Raw genomic sequence first — 27597 nt, 5'->3', positions numbered from 1 at the left:
TTTTAATTAGAAAAGGAGAAATCAAAGCCTCCTAAAGACGTCAGATGTATGTGGCTGAATTATGCATCATATATGGAAACTGTGAGAGGCTCTACTGTCACAACTTTTTATATGAGAAACTAATTTTCTTTAGCCCTATTCGCACGGGACTACTTTTACCTGGGGACGTCATGTGATTCAGAAACGACCTCCGTCTGTGTTTCATGTGGCGCATTCACACGGGACAAACAAACTCTGTGTTTTACTCTAATTTACTGTCCATAGTTATGTCTCTGCTACTTTCTGAAAGTCGGAGGATATTTTACACTTTTAGACAGCTTTAGTTACTTTGTGAATTCTAATTGATAATAAAAAATTTATATTTTTAAAATTAAAACAAGACTATTCATCCTGGGAAAGAAATTATGAACGACCTGTCAGTATTTAACCTTTAGCCCTGTTCACACGGGACTAGTTTTACCTGGGACCTCTGGTAATTTGTAATAATAGCGGAGGTCGTCTGTGATCTTAATATCATGTGAATCGGCCATGTCTGTAATTTGTAAAGTAAAAATTACACCACATATTACCTCCCCTATGTCACATAACACAGAAGTCCTGTGATGAAACTAATCCAGTGTGAATCGGCATTTCAGTGATTTGGGGGTGCGTTTTTACTTTTTCAAGACTTTTGTTTGATTCGCAGCTTTTTTTCTGCCTCACTTAAGAATCATGAAATTATAAGTGTTTTAAATCAAAGTCTGGGCAGATGTTAGGGTAACGTTGAGATGTCACTGACTCATTCACACATTTAGACGGAGGAAATCATTAAATCAAGCTTTAATGTGTTCATTGACAAAGGTGGAGCTGATTTAAATACTGACAGGTCGTCCATAATTTCTTTCCTGGGATCAATAGTCTTGTTTTATTTTTAGAAATATATATTTTTTATTATCAATTAGAATTCACAAAGTAACTAAAGCTGTCTAAAAGTGTAAAATATCCTCCGACTTTCAGAAAGTAGCAGAGACATAACTATGGACAGTAAATTAGAGTAAAACACCGAGTTTGTTTATCCCGTGTGAATGCGCTACATGAAACACAGACGTAGGTCGTTTCTGAATCACATGACGTCCCCAGGTAAAACTAGTCCCGTGCGAATAGGGCTTTTGTCAATGAACACATAAAAGCTTGATTTAATGATTTCTTCCATCTAAATGTGTGAATGTGTCAGTGACATCCTGACGTTGTACCCTAACATCTGTCCAGACTTTGATTTACAGAACATCCTTCATGATTCTTAAATGACGAGAAGCAGAAAAAAGCTGAGAATCAAACAAAAGTCTTGAAAAAGCAAAAACACGCCCCAAAATTTACAGAGATGCCGATTCACACTGGATTAGTTTGATCACAGGACCTCTGTGTTACGTGAAGTAGGGGAGGTAATTTGCGGTGTAATTTTTACTTTACAAATTACAGACATGGCCGATTCACACGATATTAAGATCACAGACGACCTCCGCTATTATTACAAATTACCAGAGGTCCCAGGTAAAACTAGTCCCGTGTGAACAGGGCTTTTGATGGTATTTTATTAATTTTCTTTCCATTCTCAGCGTCACACGGCAATGAACTCTGCACACAGAGGTTTTCTTTACAGCTTCTATAAAACGTGTCATTGAAAAGGTGCAGGTTGTTGTTTTTGTTATTCCTGATGACAGAATCATTTAATAACTGTCAGAGACGGAGGCCGAGTTTGCTTCCTGTTTCCTACCAGACGTCAGCGTTAGATATAACTCCTCCTGATGTTAGAGAGAAGCCATCAGGGAATCTCCTCTTTCATCCCTCTCTCTCTCTTCTCTCCTCTGTCTCTCAGAGTCTGTGTGGAACGCTGCCTCCTTCTACCAGGAGTCCTCGTACCTCTACTTCCCCACGCTGCAGGCGGAGCTCGCCTCGGATATCTCCTTCTACTTCAAGACCAGCGCGCCTTCAGGAGTGTTCCTGGAGAACCAGGGCCTCAAGGACTTCATCAGAGTGGAGCTCAGCTGTGAGTGAACATCCAGACAAGGACACAAACACCGACGCCGCGCTGCTCTCACATGGAAAGGCTGGCTGCGCTGTAGTTGACAGCTTATTTCCCGGAGATGCCGGCTGTCAGGCCTGCGCGGCGTGATGTAATCCTAATGATACAGCTGACAGTAATGTCATGCTGTCATAGACACACATAGGAAAGGCTTCCTCCATGACCCGCGTAGTCAAGCTTAATGCATTCAGCAAGAAAGAAAGAATCAAAACACCTCCCGGACTTACCCAAACCAAGAAGAATATATTTACACATAAGATTCCCATTATAAAACTCCACCTCACCAAGCAGCACATTTATTAGGCGCCGGGTCTGGAGCCGGTCCTCAGAGAGGCGGCTCAGGCAGCCGAGCGTTGCTTTATTCGCTGTAGGTGTTTAAAACAGTGTGAAATTGTTGATTACGGTGTGTTTTGTTCCCAAACCTGAGGGAGGAGTTGTAAGGATGTTTGGAGCCATTATGTATTACTGCAGCATCGGAGGCACTGTGAAATATTGACGAGCTGTCAGCCCAGCCTCCTCATAAATCTATGCAGGTCATCACGTTTTCCCAGCAGCATTGTATCGCGTTGCATCAGAGCGGCCGGATAGAGAAGGAGAAGAAAGAGGAAAGAAAAACAACACACCCTCATATCACATTCAGGCTCAGACTCTCTCTCTCTGTGTGTGTGTGTGTGTGTGTGGGTGTGTGTGTGTGTGTGTGTGTGTGTGTGTGTGTGTGTGTGTGCGCGGCCCTCAGCTCCCTCCGTGGTGACGTTCTCCTTTGATGTGGGCAACGGTCCGGCGGTTCTGTCGGTGAAGTCCCACCTCCCTCTGAATGACAGACAGTGGCACTACGTGAGGGCAGAGCGTAACGTGAAGGAGGCGTCCCTGCAGGTCGACCAGCTGCCCCTTCGCTTCCTGGAGGCGCCGGCTGACGGACACCTCCGCTTACGGCTCAGCAGCCAGCTGTTCGTCGGTAGGCTCTCCGTCACACTGAGCGTTCCTCCGCAGAGACACCGGGGGTTAATTAAATCTGCATTAATTGATTTTTGATTGATTTTTGTTTTAAAACCATATCTCAGGCAACGATGCAGCAAGGTGTAAAAAACTACATTTCCATGGACAGTATGTCTTCAGACAGGTTAATCATTCTACTCAGAGACTAAATCATCCTGATCCGTATCGGCCTTCAGCCAAGTCTGATCTTTGGTAGTTATTTATTTTAGGTCTGACATAAACCAAAACCATGACCTTATAGCAGCAAAACATCTTCTTCTGTTTTAATAAGAATCAGTACCCTGGTTCTACCATGAAGGTCGTCCTCTGTTAGTCAGTAACTAGAGTAATGTGGATGTGTGGTGAGGTGGTAGTAGTTGATCATCTAAACAGAATCCATGGAGTCCACTCAGTCAAAGGCTGCACCCAAACAACAACAACAAACACTGAACGTTTAAAAAAATCTGCTGGAAATAGAACTGAAGACGAAGAAGAAGGAGGAGGAATGAGAAGAAAGATGAAAGAGATGAAAAAGCACAAGATGGAGAAGAAGTATTGTCTCTTCAGTGTTAGTGTCCAGAGGAAGAAGAGGACAGAGAATGAGAAGAGGAAGGAGAAAATAAGGAATAAAAAGAAGAGGAGGAAGGAGGATGAGAAGAAAGAAGGGGGAGAGATAAAAGTAGGAAAAGAAGTAGTAGTAACTCATCCTCCATCTCCTCCTCCATGTCCTCCTCCATGTCCTCCTCCAGTCCTGAATGTGTAGAGTCTTAGAAGACGTCTCTGTCCACATGGACTTCGTCTTGGTTCCTCTGTGTCCAAACCACTCAGCGTATTCTTGTGACAGGAACCAAAATAAGATCGTGAGAGGATTGTGTCCTTCTTGATTTGGACGTTTGAGACATGCTGTCTTTTTATAAACTCGATCTTTGGTTTAGCAGCTGATGGAACATCTGGAAACTCGTCACGTTATTATTCCAGCATTTAGGAGAGATTACCACCTGATCTGTCAGTCTGATCTGAGTGATGCTGGTGTCCATGGAAACAAAGACGCTGTTAGAACGGTTCTTTACGTCTTCCTAATGCAGCATTAACTCAGCCTTTAGCTCAGTGTTTAGTGTCCTCCAGCTCTGCAGGGACTCAGAATCAATCCTTTGTCCATCTGTGTTGTAGATTTCCAGTCCTCTAAAACCTCAGCAGTGACACCTTTCAGATTACATGAGGTGGTTTTAATTTCTAGATTAAAGAAGTGTTGATGAGTTCGGCTCTAAAGGAGAACTGGACCTCAGGTTCTATCCTGTATGTCTGGAGAGCAACTGCTCATCCATCATCAGAGTATTGCATTAAGGTTTACAGTTAGGACGTATTATAGCAATTCTAAAAGAAACTCATTTATTTTATTGTTTTTTCATTATCAGCCGGGTCAGAGATCGTAGCTCCTCCTCCTCCTCCTCCTCCTCCTCCTCTGCTCACATTTCTCCTGCAGCCTTCCCCTCTCTGACATTTTAATGTGTCTCCTCAATAATACACAGAGAGAGACACCATTATAAAGCTCTGGGGTTTTCTTTATGTGTTCTCCATTTTAGGTCGGCGCTCCTAATGGATCATTTACCTTAAGAAATAATTCATAAGACTCATCAGGACAAATGGAGGCAATAATCCTCTGAGGATCTGAGAATAAAAACTTGTCATAGGTGAAGATTTCTTTTTAATAAGGTGTCATTTCATTCCTCTCTCAGAAAACAAAGTTAATATGCTAATGCATGTGATTAAGTCTGTGACGGGGCCGTTCTCTGTTATTGTTGGAGAACAAAAGCCATTAAAATAAGATGTGGGAATAGGTTTTCAGACCAAAACCAAAGTACACAGTCACAAATAAACCTGAGGTCAGTGGAAGCTCATTTAAGATGTAATGTCTTTATGAAAATAGCATTTATTCAGTGAAACAAACACCGAATGAAGGACATGACTTTGTGAGCACGGTGCTGCTTCTGACGTCTGTCGTCTTTACCTGAGACATTTAAGATGATGTGGTTCACAGAATATAAAGACTACGTAACACATGCAATGATGCTAAGAGGTATATTCATACAAAGAGAAATATTATACTTGTTTATTCAGGAAAATGAGCCAGTAGGTAATATTCCACAAATAATCCACAGTCAGACAGATTGAAGACGACTGTCCCCCTCCACAGGAGTGGTCCACCAACAAAGATCACTCCATAATAGTCTGAGAGGTCCCAGAGGAACCCAGGGGAACTTCTAAGCAGCTGAAGGCCTCTCTCTCATTGGCTGATGTTAATGTTGATGAATCCACTGAACAACCATGGTGTGATGGACAAAGACACTGCTCTCCAAGAAGAACATTTCTAAACATCATGTGGACAAGACAGAAGACTACTGGGACAATGTTTAGTGAACAGATGAGACCAAAGTAGAATAGTTTGGTTTAAATGAGATGAAACAACACTGCATCATTCCAGCATCAGAACCTCATCCCTCCATCAAACATGGGGGTGCTAATGTCCTGGTTTGGGCCTGTTCTGCTGCATCTGGACCAGGACGTCCTGTCATCATTGATGGACCAATGAATTCTGAATTCTACCAGTGAACTCTAAAAGAAAATGTCAGGACATCTGTCCATGAGCTGAATGTGAAGAGAAACTGGGTCATGCAGCAAGACAACGAGAACCAAGAACACAAGTGGTTCTACAAAAGAACGGTTAAAGAAGAACAAGATGAATGTTTAGGAACGGCCAAGTCAAAGTCCTGACCTTAATCCAATAGAAATGTTGTGGAAGGACCTGAAGCAAGCAGTTGATGTGAGGAAACCCACCAACATCTCAGAACTGAAGTGGTTCTGTTCTGAGGAATGGGCTAAAATTCCTCCAAGCTGCTGTAGACCACTGATCAGCTGTTACCAGAAACATTTAGTGACAAGGAGGTCACAGCAGAGACTGGACACAAGGAGGACATGATATGTAATATTGGCTCATTTTAACTGATTGGGTTCTCTTTGTCTACTTTTATGAATCCACTGACGTTTTGAGTCATTTTTATGCACAAATGTCTAAACTGTGAAGCATCACTTTGTGTAGAAATGTCCCCTGTGTCTGACTGGATCTAAATTCATGTTAAGCTACCAATCTCAACTGTCTTTTGACATTTCAGTCAGCAGCAGCAGCAGCTCCACAGCTGTGAGGCCAAATAAGCAGCGTTTGATAAGAGACACTTAAATAAGAACAGGCCAGAGATTCAATTTAATCGTAAATCACAGCTTCACAACGATAACGCTGACGTTATTGAGCGCGCTCTAAAAACTCGACCAAATCTGATGCAGCGGAAATGAAACTCAACAAAGCTGCATCCGTTTTAGTCGCAGCAGTACCAGGTGGCCTCTTCATGCATTCAGCCTTCAGAATATGGCAGCAGATCACATTTTATTAAGAGATACAGCCCGGGTCGGCGTCAGGGACCAACACGGTGGAAAGCTGGAGCCGCTCACACAGTCTACATCACAGGCAGCAACATAAACATCTAGCGTTTCTCTACAGATGTACAGGCCGAGCTGCAGCTGAGACAATACAGGCTTTAACAGGCGTCGTTTATCAGCCTTAGGGGATCATGAGAGGAGATTATTGCCACACGTTTGTATTTTTTCTCAGATAAATTATCATCACAGCAGCGTGATGCATGATCCATCCAGCGTCATCAGTCTTCCACCTCTGGAAATCAGAAATTAGCTGCCAATGTTTTGTTTGCTGCATGTGTGCGTCGTCGTCTTTGTGAGGGTCCACATGCTTCCACTGGGATTAAGTTAAAGCTTAATAAATTATTTTTAGCTTGTTTAGGAATTAAATTTAAAAAAAGAAATTACAGTTACAGAATAAATAAAGAGCAGATTTAATAAAAAAGGTTTAGGAACACACACTCTCTACAATGACTGCCTGGAGTCTGGCAGCCTGGACGCCCTCCTTTGTGATGATTTGTCAGCTGATGTTTTTATTTGTCCTGCCTTTAATTAAATCCTAAACCCCTAACAAGAGTCTGCACATACACGTCTGCATTCGTTATCTGACTGAATGTGCCTGTGCTGCTCTCAGGTGGGACGGCGTCCCAGCAGAGGGGCTTCCTGGGCTGCCTCAGGTCTCTGGCGGTCAACGGCGTGAGCTTCGACCTGGAGGAGAGGGCCAGGATGACACCGGGGGTGAGCTCCGGCTGTCCCGGCTACTGCAGCGGCTCCAGCAGCCTCTGCCACAACAGGGGGAGGTGCATCGAGAAGAGCAACGGCTACATCTGCGACTGCTCCCAGTCCGCCTACGGAGGAACCACCTGCAACCAGGGTGAGTCCTGCGCCGCCTTCAATCGATAAACGTTGATTATGGCCAAAAGATAATCGATCACTGTCAGGGGTATTCATTACAGAGAACCAATAAAAATGCAAGTAATGCAAGAGGCAATTAATACTTGTCCTGGCTCCAGAGTCCAAGAACATTTAAAATGCATTAGAACAAATTATCTGCTGCAATATGTGAGCGCAGACACAAACAAGTGAAAGCCATCAACGCCCTGCGCCGATAGGAAGAGGAGCCGGCTGAGCAAACAGGCCGACAAAGAAATAAATTGAATACACACTCTGTGGGAGCAGAGATGAAAGTTCTGGCTGCAAATGTGGATTACCACATTGCAATATTTACACTGTTTCTTCTCGCCCCGAATGTTAAATATTAAGGTGGCACCCGCGCCAGGATGCTCTAATCCCACGGCTGTTACACTTCAGCCGCGCACACGAGCGACCGCACCGAGCTGTGTTGTCGTGGAGAGGAGCCACGAGAGGTCACGGAGGGAGCGCCGCTGATCCGAGCCTCCGTCTCCGTGGGGGGGTGGGGGGGGGGTTTAAAGCTCTGTATGAGGGAAAGGAGAACGCAGCGCTCTGGTTTGTTTCACCACAGATGAGGAGTCACAGTAAACAGCTTGCGTCGCTGCAGCTCTCTGAAAACACAAACCTTTCCACAGATTCACACGTGTAAACAGACGAACACGCAGGTGATTGGATCAGCCGACAGATATCCTCTGATGCAGTCAGCAGCATGTCTGTTCCAGGCGCCTCATTCCTCTCTAGTCCATCACTTCTTTAATCTGTTTTAGTTTTAGTCGACTCTTCGTTCCCTGGTTCTCTGAAGAGGAGAGTGTAACGTCATCACAGATACACAATAAATCCATTCACAGCAGGATGAAATAAACCACTATGGTCTTTTAACAAAGAAATAGGAAGCTGTTTTATTTTTCTATTTGCTTTTATTTTTATGTGCGTTCAGTTGTTTTATGGCAGAATAAAACATTTCATTTTCTTTTATTTTCTCAGCAGATTTGACCTGATGTGTGTGTGTGTGTGTGTGTGTGTGTGTGTGTGTGTGTGTGTGTGTGTGTGTGTGTGTGTGCTCGCTGCAGAGGCTGAACGGTGTCTTGGTTTATATATATTGGTTTATACATATTGTTTCTCCGTTAACAGCAGGAAATACTGATTAAATCTGGAAAATAATCTGTTTTCATCCATTAAAGAAAAAGGAGAATTTAAATCTCAGCTCTCATGGAGGTATCAGGTTTCTGAGTGGCATCAACAGCCCTTCAGTGCTGCCTCATCCTCATCATCATCAGCGTCGTCGTCGTCTCCTCCTGGAGGACATGCTGCTCCTTTTACCTCCTTGTTTTCTTTCTCTCTGTTTCAGATTTTACACGTTGAAGTTGTTTTCAGGTCTCAGGAAGTACCTCCTCTGTGTTTGTGTGAGGAGAAATAAAAAATAAAAAGTTGAGTAAAGCCTCCGTGGCCCCAGAGGGAGCCGTGTGAAGTCTGATAAATTGCCCAGGGGATGAAAACAGCAGCGGAAACATGAAATACTGCAGCGAGATGGACACTAACGCTGGCTATTTATAGAGCTGAGAGAAGGTGAATCCACCGCACGGCCGCTCTGTGTACCTGCAACACTACGCACACCTGAAGATACAAGATGGAAGGAAGGAGGAGAAGACGAGAAGGTATAGAAGAAAAAGAAGAAAGATGGAGAGGAAGAAAAGAAAGATCTTGTTGAAGGATAGAAGACGAATGATAGAAGAAGAAAAAGAATAGGAAAGATGACGGAAGAAACGGAAGAAGAAAGAACAGAAAGATAATAGAAGAAGAAAAACAAAGAAGGAATAAGAAAGAAGAAGAGGAAGAAAAGAAAGATCTAGGAGGAGGATAGAAGACAAATGATAGAAGAAGAAAAGAAGACAGAAAAAGAAAGATGATAAAAGAAGAAATGTGGAAGAAGAAAGATGATAGAAGAAAGAAGAAAAATTGTAGAAGAAGAATGATGATGGAAGAAGAAGAAGAAACCTGATAGAAGAAGAAAGGTAGAAGAAAGAAGATAGACAATGAAAGAAGAAAGAAGAAACAGAAGAAGGAAGAACAGAAAGATAATAGAAGAAGGAATAAGAAAGAAGAAGAAGAGGAAGAAAAGAAAGATGATAGAATAAGAAACAGAAGACGAAAGACAGAAGAAGAAAAATGATAGAAGAAGAAATACAGAAGACAGAAGACAGAAGAAAGAAGAAAGAAGAAAAGAAAGATGATAGTAGGATAGAGGATGACTGATAGAAGGCTGGTGCCCAGGATAAAGTTTAAATCAGATCAGAGTAGTTCAGGGAGCGTGTTGACCTCTGGATTTAAAACTGGAGCAGATGAAGCAGATGAAAGGCTCAGATGAGACGATCAGAGAGGCCGTAAACAAGCGCTGCGTACGCCGGGTCAGAGCGTGGCGAGGCCTCATGTGTGATTAGGCTTCTAACTGAAGGAGGAACGTCTTTGGTGTGGCCACATTTCCATTAAAGCTGCTGCTTTTGTTTAATCAGAATTATTCATGTATGCAGTTTAAATGGCCTCCCAGCCTTCAGAGCAGCCACGGCCGTGAGGCAGACTACATCACTGACCTACATTACTGGGGACTGAGACTCTGCTCTCTCTCAAACTCTCTCTCTCTCTCTCTGTGCAGAGGTGTCGGTGTCCTTCGACAGAGAGTCCTCGGTGACCTACACCTTCCAGGAGCCCTTCTCAGTGATGCAGAACCGAAGCTCCCAGGCCTCCAGCGCCTCCTCAGACAGCAGGGCCCGAGAGGACGTGGCCTTCAGCTTCGTCACCTCCCAGAGGCCGGCCATGCTGCTGACCGTCAGCACCTTCAGCCAGCAGTACATCTCTGTCATCCTGGCCAGGAACGGTGCGTATGGGTTTACTTTATGAACACGGACAAACGGTAATGAAGGGTGTAGCCTGGTCGCTAAAGATGGCCCTCTGTCAACGGGATCTGTAGCCTTCACACATTTAACAAGGAAGCACTGCTGACTAGGACTTATACAGTCCACCTTAAGGAGTCACGTGGACTAGTCTCTGATCATGTGACAAGACGTCATCAAAGACTAGTCAACTTCTGAATAATCTGAAGTGTTTCTGCAAATATGAGCTGTAATCATATGATCAGATGTGTTTCTGGCCGCTGACTAAAGTGTCTAAAGATGAACGAAGAGTGTTGTTTTCCAGCTAATTGAACAAAGCTAACAACCAGAGGTTAGTGAATGTGACAGAGTTTGGTTAGAGGGCTGCAGTGACTCATGAAGGAAATAACACATGTTTACATACACGTTGCCCTCAGTTATATGTTAATGAGCTGAATGAAATGTGTGTCCAGGAAGTGCTGCTGTCAGTGACCTCAGTAATAGAGTAGAATGATCTTAAATATCTTGAGGCTGAATCTACTGATTGGATTCATCTTCACGGGTGTTCCTAATAAAGTGGCTGTAAGGAGGACGTCCTCTTCACAGCTCGCTGCAGCTCCGTCACGTCGTGGAGCCGCCTCTCCGCGGCTCGCTCGCCGTCCGGAGAATTCCTGCGCCGGCAGACCTGACACAAAACGCGTCACCGTGGCAACCAGAATGATCTCGCATAATTACACGGCTGATTGCTTCCTCGACGGAGAACTGGTCCACTTTAGGCTCAGAGAGTTCACCTGGAGGCGGACGGAGAGACGGAGAGAGGGAAAAATAGAATCCACTTAAAGAGGAAGGATCCAATCATAATCCCACTGCTCTCAGGTTATCAGAACCACCAGCCCACAGCAAGGACATCCATCTATCTATCTATCTATCTATCTATCTATCCATCCATCCATCCATCCATCCATCCATCCATCCATCCATCCATCCATCCATCCATCCGTCCATCCATCCGTCTCCTGAATGACCAGATGTAACCTCAGTCTTTCTCATCTAGCCATCGTCCCGGCGTGCCTCTTCCATCCATCACATGAAATAAAACAATGTTCTGACTCTCTTCTTTCACATCCCTTTGAAAACTAAAACACAGACTGAGAATAAAGGAAGGTGGCTGCTTCGTGTCTGGCTTTAAGTGTGAAGAAAGTTTCCCAGAATATTTGTAAAGCTTGTTACGGGGTATTTCCTGCTGTCATCGCGGCGTCTTCACCGTCTTCAGCCTCCGACACTAGAAAGGCCTGGAAGCTTTGAGCTGACAGCCTTTAAGCCGGATCCAAACCTGAGAGCGTCACTCAGAGCGACGTGAGCAGCGTCTAATCCAGTCGGCGTGGTTCAAGCTGAACACCTGTGTTCTCAGGTCTCAGTAAACAGCGGAGGGCAGAGGAGACACTCTATCCACGGTGACCTTCGTCCACTGGAGCGCTCTCAGGATCTCAAATGAATCACAACTCCAAGCCCTTCACTTACAGACTGGGAATTGTAATATTGACCCAGCTCCACTTCACGATGCACGGCTTTGATCTGCACTCGCGCTGTGTGTGTGTGTGTGTGTGTGTGTGTGTGTGTGTGTGTGTGTGTGTGTGTGTGTGTGTGTGTGTGTGTGTGTGAGACACTGAGCACATATTGACTTGTTCAGTTTTGAAGCGAGGAGCTAGGAGATAAATATTTGTAGACTCTCAAAAGGCAACTGAAGAAGCTCGGATATACCGGCCTATTTATAACCCAGCAGCCGCATAGTTCCAGTGAAAGCGGTTTATTCTCGCAGCGAGCACACGTCTCTGATGTTAGGCGTGAAATATAGTTACAGTCCACGCTGTCAGCTTGGGTTTGAATGTGAGGACGAGCGCCGCGCTGACTGCAGCTCCGTGTTTTGATGCTTTGTGTGCAGGGAGCCTGCAGATCTGGTATCACCTCCAGAGAGACAGGAGGCCTGACGTGTTCAGTCCCGTCCTCGGTAACCTGGCCGACGGACGCCTTCATCGGGTCAGGATCCACCGAGTCGGCAGAAACCTCTACGTACAGGTGAGAAAGAAACAGGAACATGTGGAGAGTGTCTCATGAACGTGATCAATGATTCTGATCAGAAACAAACTGTTTCTATGGAGACCAAATAAATCTGATCAGAGTTTACATCAAAACATCAGTCACAATAGATATGACGAAGAGGAGCGTCACATCTACTGGAACTAGAGGAGGAAGACGAAGAGAAAGGAGGAGGAGGAGAAGAAGAAGAATGGGAGAATGAGGAGGAGGAGGAAGTAGTAGTAGCAGTATGTCCTCCTCCATGTCCTCCATGTCCTCCTCCTCCATGTCCTCCTCCATGTCCTCCTCCATCTCCTCCTCCTCCATCTCCTCCTCCTTCTCCTCCTCCATGTCCTCCTCCTCCATCTCCTCCTCCATGTCCTCCTCCTCCATCTTCTCCTCCATGTCCTCCTCCATGTCCTCCTCCATCTCCACCTCCATGTCCTCCTCCTCCATGTCCTCCTCCTCCATCTTCTCCTCCATCTTCTCCTCCATGTCCTCCTCCATGTCCTCCTCCATGTCCTCCTCCAGTCCAATCCTGTCTAGAGTCTTAGAAGACGACCATGATGTCTCCACGTCTCCATGGTCTCTGTCCACATTGACTCCATCTTGGTTCATCTTGTTTTTCTACCTCCATGTTTCTGTTGATTAGTAAAGGTTACCATGGTTACCACCACCACCAGGACCTCTACTCCTGATCCATCAGGTCTGGTTCTGGTTCAGGAGGTTATATGAAGCATTTTCTTTATTGTTAGAGTTGATGTGAGTGTTTTATATCTATAAACTTAACACCAGCCTGAAAAGAGTCTGACAGCTCGTAACTCTGTACGACTTCATCAGTGGAGAGAGAATCCTTCCTTAACTACAGCCGTGTCTTACTGCTACGTGATGAGTCGGCGTGGAGGTGGTGAGGGAGGTGGTGAGGGGTCCAGCTCACTTCACATTAAACTGTGGGCAGAGATGTTTTCATGTGAGGCTGCAGAGAACACACTTATCAATGTGTAGCGCTCTGCTCTGAGCTGCTGCTGCTGTTTCCTCGGTTTAGATTTCTTGTAATCGCCTTGTTATTTGATTTCTCTGCACTCCACCAGATCGACCAGGACATCCACAGAAAGTACACGCTGTCATCCGATGCAGAGCTGATCTTAATCAGATCCCTGACGTTGGGCAAAGTCACCAGTAAGTCGCTCCAGCTACCCCCCACACCCCAGCCCCCGCCGTGCTGCTTCTGTCCTCCACATTCATTTCGTGGTCTCATGGATATGTCCCCCTCCGGTAACGGCTTCCTGTCTCTGCAGGCACCGACAGCTTTGACGAGGACATAATACAGGCGGCGTCTAAAGGCTTCGTCGGCTGCCTCTCGTCGGTGCAGTTCAACCACGTCGCTCCGCTGAAGGCGGCGCTGACGAACAGAGGGAGCTCGCTGGTCACCATCCGAGGCCCCATGGTCCAGTCCAACTGTGGAGCCCTGGCAGAGTCCACCTCACACACCCTGCAAGGTAACACACACACACACACACACACACACACATCATGACGAGCTAATTCAAATTCAGAACAAACCCACGGATAAAAAAACAAAACCCGTCTCCAGCGTTTTCTGCTTCCAGCTCCTTAAACATGTTCATCTGCTGCTTCTCTTACAAAACGACTAATTAAATTACCCACATTTTAATCAACGGTTTAAAATAAAAAAAGATGTTCAGAGGCCCAATTAATTCCTCCATGCTCTGGCCTGCAGCCAACACGTGCATCATGAAACCTTCAAACAGGAGCAGCTGCATCCAGAGTCCATGTGAGGACGAGACATGATGAGGACCAGGGACGGGTTTAAGAGAAAACAAAAACAAAAACGGGTTTTGATTCGATGGTGATTCATAAAAATCGATTTCTTGCATCCTCTCGTTAGAAACTGGTTTTTAAACGAGAAATCTCATGAGACCAAGCAACGAGATCAGTGGAGCTCCAGCTCTGAGAGCAAACAAGAAACCTCTGGAACCAATGAGGACGTTAGATTTAGTTTTAAGTCATGTTGTTGGAAACTGAAATATCTGTAAATGATTAAATCCTGACTCAGAATCAGCCCCAGGTTTTAATCCGTCTCCAGATAAACCTGCTCACACACTAACCAGCCCTGACGCTGCAGCCTGTCACACACAGGCTTCATCTGTTAAAAAGAGACTCTTGATTGTGGTTAATTGAGGTTCTGTCTAGATCACTGTAACAGCACAAGCTCGTGTTTGTTTGGAGTGAAGCGAAGCAGCGGAGTGGAACTCACAGAAATGATTAGTGCCTGATAACGAGGTGCAGACATGAGGTCTCAATCTGAGGCAGCAGAGGTGAGTCACAGCTGGACATGTTCCAGTAAAATATTGGTTAATTGAACTCTTTTTATTTATGGTTCTGCTGAGGAACATCACGCCTTAGTTGATGCAATAACGAGTTCATAAACCGACAGGATGGAGGGATGAGAGGATGAATGAGGTGAAGGTAGAAGATGAACTCCAGGTCAGATCAGTACGTCAGGGTTTTCATAGACTCCTCCTGATCTCTGGTGGGACTCAGCTTTTATTAATCAAGACGAGCAAAAGAACAAACTATGGAGAAGGTTTGATTCTTTCTGTATCTGACTGACAGAGAAACTCTTCCTCAGGTAGAAGTGTGGAGGAGAGAGGATGACCTGTATGATATGTATCTGTGATGTTTTATCAGGAAGTTGAACCTCTTATAATTATTGTGCACGCTGCGTCAGAACGACTCAATAAACCAACGTCCATGAAACCAGGTGATGTTCTCTGCTGGATCCAGATCTTTGTCCTAAGGTAGTAAATCCAGATTCATGTTCTCTGAAGAGCAGACGACATCTGTGGCCACAAGGGAACGAGAGAATACACAGATTTGTGTTTTGCTTTCTATTATATCAGTTACTGAACAGTTTAGGATCTGACTCATTCTGACCTTTAACCTCTGGTCTGGTTCTTCAGATTCAGTCGTTCCTTTGAACCGAGCGGTGACGGGCTCCTCTAGCATACAACACCAAACATTACTTTGATACGTACCACCACCAGAACCACCTGAGGACCAAGTTCACTTCCATGGCAACAGCATCCTGGTGTCATGTGTTCCCAGGTCAGAGGTCAGAGGTCAGAGGTCAGCATGGACATCCTGACTGTGTTCTGACTCATTTCTGTCAGAACCAACATCAACTTCTTCAGTAGAACAGACTCAGTGATCCTCGGTCCAGGACCCTGAATCTTCTTAATCTGCCTCCTCCTCCTCTTCCTCTGGCTCATCCTCCTCCTCCTCCTCCTCCTCCTCTTACTTCCCCTTCTTCTTCTACCTTCTCTTCTACCTTTTCCTTCTCCTCTTCTTTATCTTCCTCCTTCTCTTCTTCCTCCACTTCTTCTTCTTCTTCTTCTTCTACCTTTTCCTTCTGTCTCTGGTTCTCCTCCTTGCTCGGACCTGCGTTGATGGATCCAGACCAGGAACACCCCACTAGAGCATATTTTATATATATTTAATATACTGTATTTATATGTATATATGTCGGATCATGTTATTTACGTCAAACCGGAGGTGGTGATGTTGAGATGAGACCACGTCAGTGACATTTAAAAGTCATTCAAAGAACCAGAGAGTTTGTTGGAGCTTATCAGGAGAGCAGGAGGGGAAGTGAACCTGAAACTGAGCGCTCTCATGGTGTAATGTAACCTCATCTGTCTGCTGAAGATGAGAACCAGAGATTCCAGAGGTCCTCTCCTGGTCTACGTATGAGGGTAATGAATTAACCTGCTTCTCATTTGCTCCTGCAGATCAACCTGTAACAGCAAATAAAGATAAGGAGCAGCGTGACGACGGCACCCAGAAGGACTTGGCTGTTATAGCAGGTCTGTTTTCCCTCTCCTCTCTGCTGGGTGTGTGTTTTCTCTCTGGCTGATTGAAAATGAGTCCCAGCTGTTGGTTATTTGTCATTCTCCCCATTTGCCTCCGTCTTAATGCCTTTTTCTAATCTCCTCACAACAGTCTCGGCTCGGCCTCATTTTCATTATTACGCCGCGGTGTTTGAAATTAAACGTGACGATTCATTGTGAGCCTCTCTTTGCTTTTTACACGTGAACAGTTGACACGTCCCAAACTGATCAAAGATGCTCTTTAGATCTAAACCAACACTCAGATATGGAGCTTATGTGGAGAATATCGGAGCTAATTAACGGCGGCTCAGAGGGGCCGCGAATCAAAAACACAATAAATAACCCCGACTCCGATTTTACACCTGAGACCTGTGACCAGATATATTATTGACGGTGCGCTTGTTTTAGATAAAAGCAGCGGTTTGTCATTTGCTTTGCTGCCAAAAGCCGAACGAGGAGATTAAATCCACTCTGACGTCTGTCATTTGAACACAAAGCCACAGCCAGGAGACGGTTAGTGGAGCTGAACATGAAGGCTGGAAGCAGGCGGGATAAAACCAGCCTCCCAGTGCATTTAAAGCTCTCTAATTAACACATTACGTCTTATTTGTTTAATTACAACGGGAAAAAAAATAAAAAGTGTTAAAAAAAGAGTTGGTTTCCAGGCGACCAGGAAGTTACCGCTCCTCATGTTAACCAGAGAGACATGAGAGTAAATACGTTTGTTTCCTAGAAATGTCAAGAATGAGATTTAAACTGAAGCTGCTGAACAATATAAAACTTTTAATGAACAACCAGACGTCCCTCAAGAAAAAACAAGTGCAATTCCTCCATCCTTCACACAGGTTACTAAAACTGTGCAGTTCCTTTTTTTGGAAAAATTGCAGTTCATGTTTTCAACTTAATTTTTGCAAACTGATCCAGAGGGCCTGATTAGAGCCTCTGGTGGGATGTTTGACACCTGGGCTTTAAGTGGTAAATAAATGGAAACATGTATTTAGAGCATTAGAACATCAGCGCTTGTCAACATCCACATTATCACATTACACGACATCAGGCCTCTTCTTCATGGTCCCTACCAAAGCAGAGGTGGACCTTACCGACCACATTAGACCCTGATTCATCCTGACAACGTTGATCTTCTCTGAGAGGAGTTACCGAATATGGTTCCTCGCCCCATAAAGGGTTAAAACTCTTCTACAAATACCTGAGCTCAGGAGGTTTCATATGTTTGTGGAGAATAAAAAGACTCGTCCGTCTGTGGATCCATGTTGTGCTCAGGTGCGTCCGGTTTGCTTTAATTACCCTCCAGATGAATCCCTGAATGGATTAGACATCGTTTAAAAAGGCACAAAGGGAGCGTTAAACTATTTATTCTTAATAAACACCTGCATACGATGCGTTTTCTGTTTTTAAATCAGCTGGTGCATTACTAAACGATTCAGGTAGCAGTCCTGGTGGCGACGCCGTGTAATGACTCTGCTCTTTGTTTCTTGTAGTAATTATGTCTGTGTACAGTAAAAGCTACACACCAGCCTGAGGCAGTGGGATCACACACACACACACACACACACACACACACGTTCTAGTTTGGTTCTAGTCGTAGCAAACAGATCGTGAAGCCTGCAGTCGCGTTCCTAATGAAATAAACAGGAAGTGAAGGGTTTGTTGTCTCGGAAACACGGGTCAATACGTCTCCAGCCTGATCAATGAAGACATGAACCGTTTCCATGGAGACTAAACGAAATAATCTGATCAGATCCGTGAGTTTACATCAAAACATCGGTCACTGGAGAACTTTACTGACGAAGAGGAGCGTCACATCTATTGGAACTAGAGGAGGAAGAAGGCAGAGGAGGGTGGTGAGGAAGAAGGAGACAGAGGAGGAAGGTGAGGAAGAAGGAGACAGAGGAGGGTGGTGAGGAAGGGGGAAAAGAGGGAAGAGGGAAGGAGGATGAAGGGTGGAAGGAGAAAAAGTAGAAAAAGAGAGAGGGGTGGGGGTGGAATAAGGAGGAGGAGAAGTATAGTCTCCTCCATCTTTGTCATAATGTGTAGAGGTAGAAAGTCTCCAACGTTGCTTTGGAGGAAGAGAAGAAGAAGTAGGTGGAGGATCAGATGACAGAATAATCTGATGGAAATATAATGTATGAAGAAGAAGAAGAAGAAGTAGAAGGAAACGGAAGAAAGGAGGAGGAAGTTTCACTACATATTTATCTCCAACCTTTCCAGTAGAAGAAGAAGAAGGAGGTAGACGTTGGTGTCCAGTCCTGAATGTGTAGAGTCTTAGAAGATGAACCAAGATGTCTCCATTGTCTCCATCGTCTCTGTCCACATGGATCCATCTTTGTTTCTCTACCTCCATGTTTCCTCCACGTGGAGCAGACGTGCTCAGAGAGAATGGATTTATTCCAGCAACCAGAGAGAAACCAGCTGATTAGGGTGTTTACATGCTTGTTAGGAGATCAGGTTATCAAAGGTTGACACCACCCCCTCGTGTCCCTCTGCTCTCTGAGGCTGATGTATTGATCTGTACGTTTGCGTTGCTTCATTCTAAAGTCTGATCAGGACTCTGGCTGTTTGTTAGCGCTGATTAAAACCAAAGCCCCTCACGTCTAACACCTCCTCCTCCTCTCCCTGCTGTGTTTTCAGGTGTGGTCACAGCGGTGGTCTTCATCGCCGTGTGCGCTCTGGCCGTGATCAGCCGCCTCCTCTACCAGCACCGTCGCGCTCAGAGGAGCAGCAGCAGCAGCATGAAGGAGGAGCACAGACACAGCGTGTACACAGACTACAGGACTGAGCTGCACCTCCACAACTCAGTCAGGGACAGCGTCAAGGAGTACTACATCTGACGACTGAGTGCAGCCTGTGCCACATACGTACCTCTCTCTCTCATAAAGGACTGACAGGTGGATGGACGTGCCGCTGCAGGACCCTCACAACAACACTTCTCTGTGCCCTGCAAGCCTCCCAGGGACACTGCAGACGCCTGTAGCCAGTAATCCTCTCTTTTCAACGCTCCTGTACAAGCAAGTGGCCCCAATCTTTGCAGCCGTTAGTGTATGTGGTGTTGGTGAAGTTGTCAGAATCGAGCCGCTGTGGTTTCTGTCATTGCAAAAAAAAAAAAAAAAAAAGAACAAAAAAAAAAAACATGTAAAGCAAAAGACAAATGTTTTGCAGGGTGGAGGGACGAGGGAGGGAGGGAGGGAGGGAGGGAGGCGGTGCAGTGAGTGGAAGCTGCTGTCCATCCTGAACGCGCACAACTCAAACGCTGAATATCGCCACACCTCAGTGGAACAACGTACCTGCACGTCAGGAGCCGTAGGCCAGGCCTGTAAGATAAGCGCACATTCGCTGCTGTATTTGTTTTTCCAGTGGTGGTGAGTGTCGTAGAGGAAACGGGGACAATACTGCCTATACTGTATGAGTGCCTAATTTGCATCTTTATTTGAACATTTTCGAAGTTAACCGGTGTGATTTGCGCGGAGGCAGTCACATCTCCGTAGAGACGAGCTTATCGTCCCACGCAGCAGAGAACAAACGGCCACGCGCGACCTTCCGCCGGGCGACCCTTGGTGGCGGTGGTGGCGGTGGTGGCGGCGGCGGCGGCGGCTGACTGTCAGTGACGCCAGTTGTTTTTCACGTTCACTGTCTGAAGCAGCACTGGAAACTGGAAAAAAAAAAAGTCCATTAAATGCAGGAAGACGTAAGTCCTTGTTAAGTGGGTGTTCAGCAGAGGCCTCGTTTATCAGACTGTTCACAGATGTGGTTTTAAATTTTAAAGAACATGCAGCGTGCACACGGAGGATGGAATTTATCACGCAGGGCGACGATGAGCCCTCCACCTGCAGGAGCTGGATCTAGTCTGTGGAGAAGCACACACCCAAAATCAGCCACATATGTTAACCTGCTTCCCTGTGAACCTGGGGTCTCTGTTTTCTTTTGCACCTCGTCTCCTCTCTCCTCCGTTCTCCTGTGAACTACCCTCAGCTGAACATCCTAAAATACATCCTGTAGGAGCTACGAGCGAGGAGGACGTGCACCTGTGACGTACAGAAGACGTTCACCTGACGGATCATGAAAGAATAGGAGGCTGCTGTAAGACGGAAATAAAATGTGGAAAGAAGGATTATCAAAACATAGAGGAAGTGGACAAAGAAGTGAACACAGAAGTAATAAAGGAGAAGCTGGCGGAGGCTGCACCATCACAGCTACAACATTATTTTATCATCAGGGATTTTTCTTTTTTTTCTGAGCTCACTGAACTGAAAAACAGAGGATTCCACTGGCCCTGCAGCAGCAGAGGAGACTCTGTGTGCACTGGGATGGTCTGAGCTTCTGTCTGGCTTCTAAATCGACTGATCAGAGTCTGAACATTCAGCCGGGGTCTGCTTCATCCCCAACGATTCACCGAGCATATACATCTCTAACCTTAGCTCCTGTCTTCATGTGAGTCTGGTACATGTGTTCAGGGGTGCTGCTAAATTTACACACAAGATATAAAATCCCAATCTGGGCTTTGGGAGAAGTCTGAAGGCTCAGATCTGTGTGTGAACGGCTGATAAATGAGGCCACGGCTCCGTAACTCTCAGCTAGTTTGCAAGTTTTATTTTTTATTTTTTTTTGTCTGCAAGAAAGAATTGCAGTACATAAAAATCATATTGCATCATCAGGAGAGGAGCAGAAATACAAAGTTAATGGAGAGGATTGTAATAAAAGTCTGCAGGCAGCCAGGAACAGAAACTACAGGACGCTTCACCACCTCCACAAGCTTGTTTCAAACAGGAAGCGTCGGCTTCTGCGAAAATCACTGCAGCTTTGACGTCGAGCGAGTTCGCACGACTGCAGGAGAAGAAGCTCTGATCGTTTCTTGGAGTCATCCGGCGCCGCTGTAAGTCCTGGTGAGCACCAAACTGAAAGCTGAACTGCTTTAGAGCTTACAGCTTTCTGCCGCCGGGCGCTGACGGAGGTTCTTTATTATTGGAGCTACAGGGAGTCAGTGATGTTTTCTATGTATTTAAAGCAGAACACTTTTTATATGTATCTTATACTGGTAGAGCCTGAGGAAAAATAAATAAATAAAACTCCATAGTCCTGCAAGCCTGTGATACACAAGACACGTCAGCAAACTGAATTAAAGCATGGATGAAAAACAGACACTACTTTGCTTTTTTTTTGTTTTCTAGATCGTTGCTTCTAGTTTGACCTGAAGGTGATGCCAGAGGGAAAAAATCCTGTTAGCTAAATAAAATAAATCAAACGGAGCTCATTATCCGCCGGCCTCAGCTGCTCTCTGACGGCAGGATAACCGTCTACGTCACCATCAGTTGTGCTTTCAACGTAACAGGCTACACGTGAGGGTTAATCCCAGAGAACAGCCAAATCCCCGGCTGACAGGAATGTGCTTATAATTTTTAGCATCTTGTCATGAACTAAAGAGTTGGAGTCACTATGATTCATCCTCAATGTCTGTAGAAAAAAAAAAAATCCAAGGAAAGCAGGAAGCAATCCAATAAGCGATATTTCACTCTGGTTTTTGAAGCGGTGCGCTGAAGGACTGATGGATGGGAACACTTGAGCTCCACCGCTGCCGTGGCTGAACATTACGTGACTCAAATGGTGAGGAGAGATGAAGAGCCCTCTCTGTGCATGTCCTCCAGATATGAATACATCCAGTACCTGGCAGAGCGTTTAGGGTCTGTTGCAATGGCTAATATCACGTGGTCACTTCTTAATGATTTGTATAGCTGCAGTTTTATTAAGGTTCTATTGTATAGATGTATAATTTAATAATAAAAGTGAATATATTGTTAAACATCGGTTGTAATTTGACTTATTGTTAAGAGACTAACTGTGACCTCTGGCTTTTTTCTTCTGTGTCGGCTGCTCCAACATTGTTTGGGACGATAGAGGGATTACATAGGTGCTGCAGGCTAGGAGGCTAGCTGGGAGGCTAGGAAGAACTACTATTAGCTGGGACGCTAAGAAGAGCTACTATTAGCTGGGGGGATAAGAAGAGCTACTGTTAGCTGGGAGGCTAGGAAGAGCTACTTTTAGCTGGGAGGCTAGGAAGAGCTACTGTTAGCTGGGAGGCTAGGAAGAGCTACTGTTAGCTGGGAGGCTAGGAAGAGCTGCTATTAGCTGGGAGGCTAGGAAGAGCTGCTATTAGCTGGAAAGCTAGGAAGAGCTACTGTTAGCTGGAAAGCTAGGAAGAGCTACTGTTAGCTGGGAGGCTAGGAAGAGCTACTATTAGCTGGGAGGCTAGGAAGAGCTACTATTAGCTGGAAAGCTAGGAAGAGCTACTATTAGCTGGAAAGCTAGGAAGAGCTACTATTAGCTGGAAAGCTAGGAAGAGCTACTATTAGCTGGGAGGCTAGGAAGAGCTCCAAAGCGTTAGCCCACAGAGCAGGCTTGTCCTGACTCAGCTGATCAGTCGCTCTACTCTTCATTCGTTCTTAATCATCATGTTGTTGCAGAAATATCTGAAGACTTGAACGTTCAGAAGAAGACGAAGAAGAGAAACGAGTCTTCTGTGTAACTTCCTGTTTCTCTTCTCGTGCTCAGCTGATCAGCCTGCTCTGAGTCAACGTGATGAATCAGACACAGGTTTCAACTGGTGGCAACGGTTCAGGACGCATCACTAAAACAGCCTCCCTTCCTTTCAACAGTTTACTTAGTTGCACGGCTGTAAATTGCTGCAATTTTAAACCCAATTTCCCCGTCCACTCATGAAGATATGGATGCTGCATATTCTGCCACTCCAGCAGTGAGGGTCACTTCATCCACGGCAGCACAACACAACACAACACAACACAGCACAACACAACACAACACAACACAACACAACACAACACAACACAACACAACACAGCACAACACAACACAACACAACACAACACAACACAGCACAGCACAGCACAACACAACACAACACAACACAACACGGCGTTTAGTATTTTACACCATTAGTAAGTTGTGATTATGCAAACTAAAAGCCAGTGAGTGAGGCAGCGCATGGTAATGTGTTCATTCAGTGCTGCTCATTTCAAACTGACTGTGTGGATGTTACAGGTTCTCAGAGCACAAATGAACTGAGCTGTTGCTCTGTGCATAATCATTGGACGTGGACACATCCGACGCCAAAGAATTTTTAACTCAGAGTTGGTAAAATGTTGTCAACAACAATCTCCCCTGTGCCCACCACACACCACACCTAGAAACTAAAACTAAATGGTGGTCACGATGCACGAGAGGCAGGCAGAGGCAGATGGTCATGAAAAACAAGCAGGAATTAATCAGCAGCAGGCGCAGGGTTGATCAGCTGAGTGGAATCAGGTGTGAGGAGAGGAGGGGCAGGTCAGGTGTCACCACTGGGGGGTGAGGGAGTGCAGCCAGGTGGGAGTGGAGCTCTGAGACGGCCACAGAGGAAGTAGCCGGGAACAACCCGACTGAATGGATGAGTGAATAAATGAACGAAAAAAGCCCAGCAGCGTGAAAACCTAAATGGAATTACCGCTGACCATAAATCACTCGCGTCAAACTGTTTCACTTCAAAGTTATGGAATTAAATCCCTTAAATGGAACTTTAATGAGATTTTATTACCATCACAAAGTAGCTCTAAAGAACGAGCTGCAGCCTAAACACACCAGAACAAGATGGATGTCTGGTTGACTAATAAGAGGAGAGAACACGGCTAGAAATGAGTTTATGCTGCTGCTGCTGCTGGAGCATCAGCTCTACTGGAAACAGAACAGAAGAAGAAGAAGAAGAATGTGTAGAGTCTCAGAAGACGACCAGGATGTCTCCACGTCTCCATCGTCTCTGTCCACATTGATTCCATCTTGGTTCATCTTGTTTTTCTACCTCCATGTTTCTGTTCCTCCTGGAAACTCCTCACCATGGTTACCACCACCAGAACATCTACTCCTGATTAAAGACCGGTTCTGATCAGGTCTCTTCATGTACTTCATGAATATTGTCTCCAGTCTCCCCCCACCAGATGTCTGAACCTCCTCATCCAGCCTCTGTCTCCCCCTCTCTGAGGCTGAGCTGCCCCACAGAGGATCCTCAGGTCATGAGCAGAGATGAGGGCTGGAGCAAAGATGGACTGGTGAATCAAAACCTTTGCCTTCCAGCTCAGCTCCCTCCTCCCTCCCACCACCACCACCACACCCCACCTGTCTCGCTCCATTTACCTCCACTCATGAACAACACCCTGAGGTACTGGAGCTCCTTCGCCCGGGGCTGGAACTCGACCCCAGCGCTAGCCCCTTAGCCTGGATGTGTTAGCGTAGATGTAGTGTGAGCATGATGAGAGCTGGGGATACTTCAAGGTCATCTGTTTTACACTGATCATAATGGTGGTCAGTTTATTTAACTGACATTTAGTTTAATTGCTGTTTCTGTAATCTGACCTCGTTAACACGGCTGAGAAGTTTTAATTGGAAATCTCACCGACTGTATCTGAGCTTTATTTGAATTCTTCTTATTTATTTTTTGTTTTCATCATTTTATTTTCCCTTCTATCAGAGTGTATTCTTACACGGCTCTGCTTTTAAATGTATTTGCATTTATTATCTGCTCTTCTTGCACAGTCAGAAATGTGTCTTCTGAGCTTTTCATAGACTCATAATAAAGTCTGCTGACGTGATCGTCCTCTCCCGTCCCCCGTCGTCTCCGAGGGCCACATTTTCTTGCAGATATTGTTAAAATGCAGATGCACATATGCAGCACAATGTCTGAAAACTGCTGCTGAAGCCTTTAGGAAATGTGGCCTCCAGTTGGCTGTTGGGCATCAGCCTTGACTTTTGAACGTATCAACAACAAACCAGACTGATGAAGCTCCCGTACACTCGGCCTTGTACTCTCCAAAGCCTTTTCTTTGTCTGAGCTCTGGGGCTTTGGAAGCAGATTGACTGCCGAGGCTGCTGCTGACAAACCTGGCTACATTCCCCCTGCAGCCGCTGGGAGAGCGCAGCACAAGTAATGTGACACTCTCTCCTGGCTGCTGGAAGACGCCTGCAACCACAGAGGCATTTTCATCTGTTACTCTGCAGCCAGTAACAAGTCCCCGCAGCCCTTCCTGTCCCAGCAGCTTCACGCTTTGATCATTCCTCATGTCCGTCCGTCCTCCTCAGCACCAACTAATTGTTGTTGATGTTTTTTTCCACACTGACTTCCTGTTTGTTTGATTTGATTTGAACATCAGAGGTACACAGATTTCCTCGTCAAACCAACGGAGGCTGGATCTCTGCCTTGATGTTCCCTCATTAATAATTTATTCATTATTCTAATTATTGTTACACTTCAGTTGAATTTGTTCCCTCAAGTTTGCATTTTAAAACATTTTAAGTAGGATGTTTTTAATTCAGGTGATGCAGTCATTAGTCCACGTAGAGAACAGGCAGGGACAGGTTGAATGTGACCTGAATGGACCAGTGAGGAGGTAGCTGTCCTGAGAGGGAGGACACAGACAACCTTGACCACTCCCAAACATAGACTGTATATAAATATGGACAACATTCATCAACATTATATTAACGACCTAAAATCACAGAAACCATCCTTGAAAAAAATTATTTGAGGTGTGTTTTAGTGTTTTAGTTTGGCCCAAGTCCCGCCCACTAACATGTAAGGGGTGGAGCTTATGACCTATACTGCAGCCAGACACCAGGGGGAGCTCTACTTGATTTGACTTCACTTTAGAGGAGCTGTCATGGCGTCCATCTTTATACTGACTATGCTCCGTGCCCCATTAACCACGAACACAGATTAGCTGTAGCCCAGAGGTTGCGCTAGACTTTTTCATTGTCGGTCATTTTGACTGACAGGGTCATAAAAATCCTGTCATAATCTATTTTTATCCGTCACTTTAATTTTTAAAAATTATAATAAAGACATATATTTAGTAGCATTTAATTTTCATTTCAACTTTAAGTACTTTTTTCAGAACAGTATTGACTTTAAATGGTAACAAAGAAAAAAAGTTTTGGCTGCTGACACGTCTTGTCCATACTCAGACCGACACTGCTAGCGCTAACAGATCTTAGACGTCACCGTAGGGTTTTAGCGCTTCGGTGGTATGCTAATTCCATTTTGGTAGCCGTTAGCTGCATAGACATAGACATATATACTGTATATGTCTACGGTTAGCCGAGCTCTGACGTGTGCTTCAGTGTAAATCGTGCACTGACAAAAGTTCCGCGACGTTTGGAACGCAAACTGCAATGAGAGACAAGAGCCAATTAATAAGGTCACTCGCCACCAAGTGGTCAGGGGTGTGAACTGCAATCTGTCAAAATGACGGATGGCCTTCAGATTTTTCCGTCACATTTAAAGAAAAAAAAAAAAAAAACGGTTAACGCGACCCCTGCTGCAGCCATAGCTGAGTTAGCCTGGAAGCTGAGAAAATGTTACCGTGGAGGGAGAGAGGCCCCTCGACGTTCTGCATGTACCAACGAGGAAGGATTTTATTTTCAGCAAGTTCTTATTTGTTCAGTCTGGAAGCCAGCCCAGACTTCCTTCACCTACATTTTTCTTTTTTGGAGGGGGGTCAGAAAGTTGATGTGGAGTCTCTCCATTGGGAACTGATTCATTCCAGCTCAGATTGTTTGGGGGCGGGGCTTAATGTGGCGAGCACTGCAGAGTTGAATTAGTTTCCAGCTATCCAGTATCTCTGTATCTGAACCACGCCCTGTAATGATATCCAGAGGGCTGTGCTACAAGGCTATGTTATTGATTTCCTTTCCCTAACCTTAAACATTAACCAGACTGCTGTCGGTGAATATGAAAGATTTTTTTTAGCAGCTATCTGCAGACAAATACCATCCTGTAGAGAGAGATGTGTTTCTCTTTAGGGCCCAACAACATATCCTGTCGTTCAACATGGAAGGACTAGTCTTCTCCCCCGTTCCTCCTCCCATAGAGACGATGCTTGGTTGGATTCTTCTGACAGTCGTCCTTTATAAAAGCTGAACCCGGCTCCTCTGCTAGCACACCGCTATAAATCACAATAAACAGAGCAGAGGAGAAAACTTTCCTCCTGTACTCAGACCTTTCACTGACAAATGTCTTTGACAGCAGAAATATCCAGCCTCTACGTTCTGATGTGTTCTGCCAGTCAGCTGCTTTATTTTTCATCTGTTTACCATGTGCGTCATATCGAGCCATAGGACTCAAACCAATAAAAACTACCGACTGTAATGTTCATCCGCTCATAAATAAACTGCTGAGCTCCTGTTTATTACTAATATCTCAGAGTTATTCCACAAAGTCGCCTCGCTGTTCTTCCCAAAGCTCAGGTAAATAATGTTTCCACATCTCAAATAT

General features: G+C 45.2%; 1 protein-coding gene across 1 annotated transcript in view; it reads left to right on the top strand.

Annotated features, from left to right (window-relative positions):
* LOC311488302 (contactin-associated protein-like 5) overlaps nucleotides 1-19365 on the top strand; it is a 76708-nt gene extending 57343 nt beyond the window's left edge. Inside the window, exons 16-24 of the mRNA XM_084544929.1 lie at nucleotides 1856-2026; nucleotides 2799-3017; nucleotides 7140-7379; nucleotides 10068-10289; nucleotides 12227-12360; nucleotides 13452-13539; nucleotides 13659-13859; nucleotides 16173-16247; nucleotides 18921-19365. Coding sequence (XP_084401055.1) covers nucleotides 1856-2026; nucleotides 2799-3017; nucleotides 7140-7379; nucleotides 10068-10289; nucleotides 12227-12360; nucleotides 13452-13539; nucleotides 13659-13859; nucleotides 16173-16247; nucleotides 18921-19120 — 1550 coding nt within the window. The 3' untranslated portion in view covers nucleotides 19121-19365. The remainder of the gene's footprint in view (nucleotides 1-1855; nucleotides 2027-2798; nucleotides 3018-7139; nucleotides 7380-10067; nucleotides 10290-12226; nucleotides 12361-13451; nucleotides 13540-13658; nucleotides 13860-16172; nucleotides 16248-18920) is intronic.
* Nucleotides 19366-27597: the final 8232 nt, after the last annotated feature.

The sequence above is a fragment of the Chelon labrosus genome (genome assembly GCF_963514085.1).
Source record: "Chelon labrosus genome assembly, chromosome: 5".
NCBI lineage: Eukaryota > Metazoa > Chordata > Actinopteri > Mugiliformes > Mugilidae > Chelon > Chelon labrosus.
Note: the sequence above shows the minus strand (reverse complement) of the source record. Positions and strands in the feature narration are given on the sequence as shown.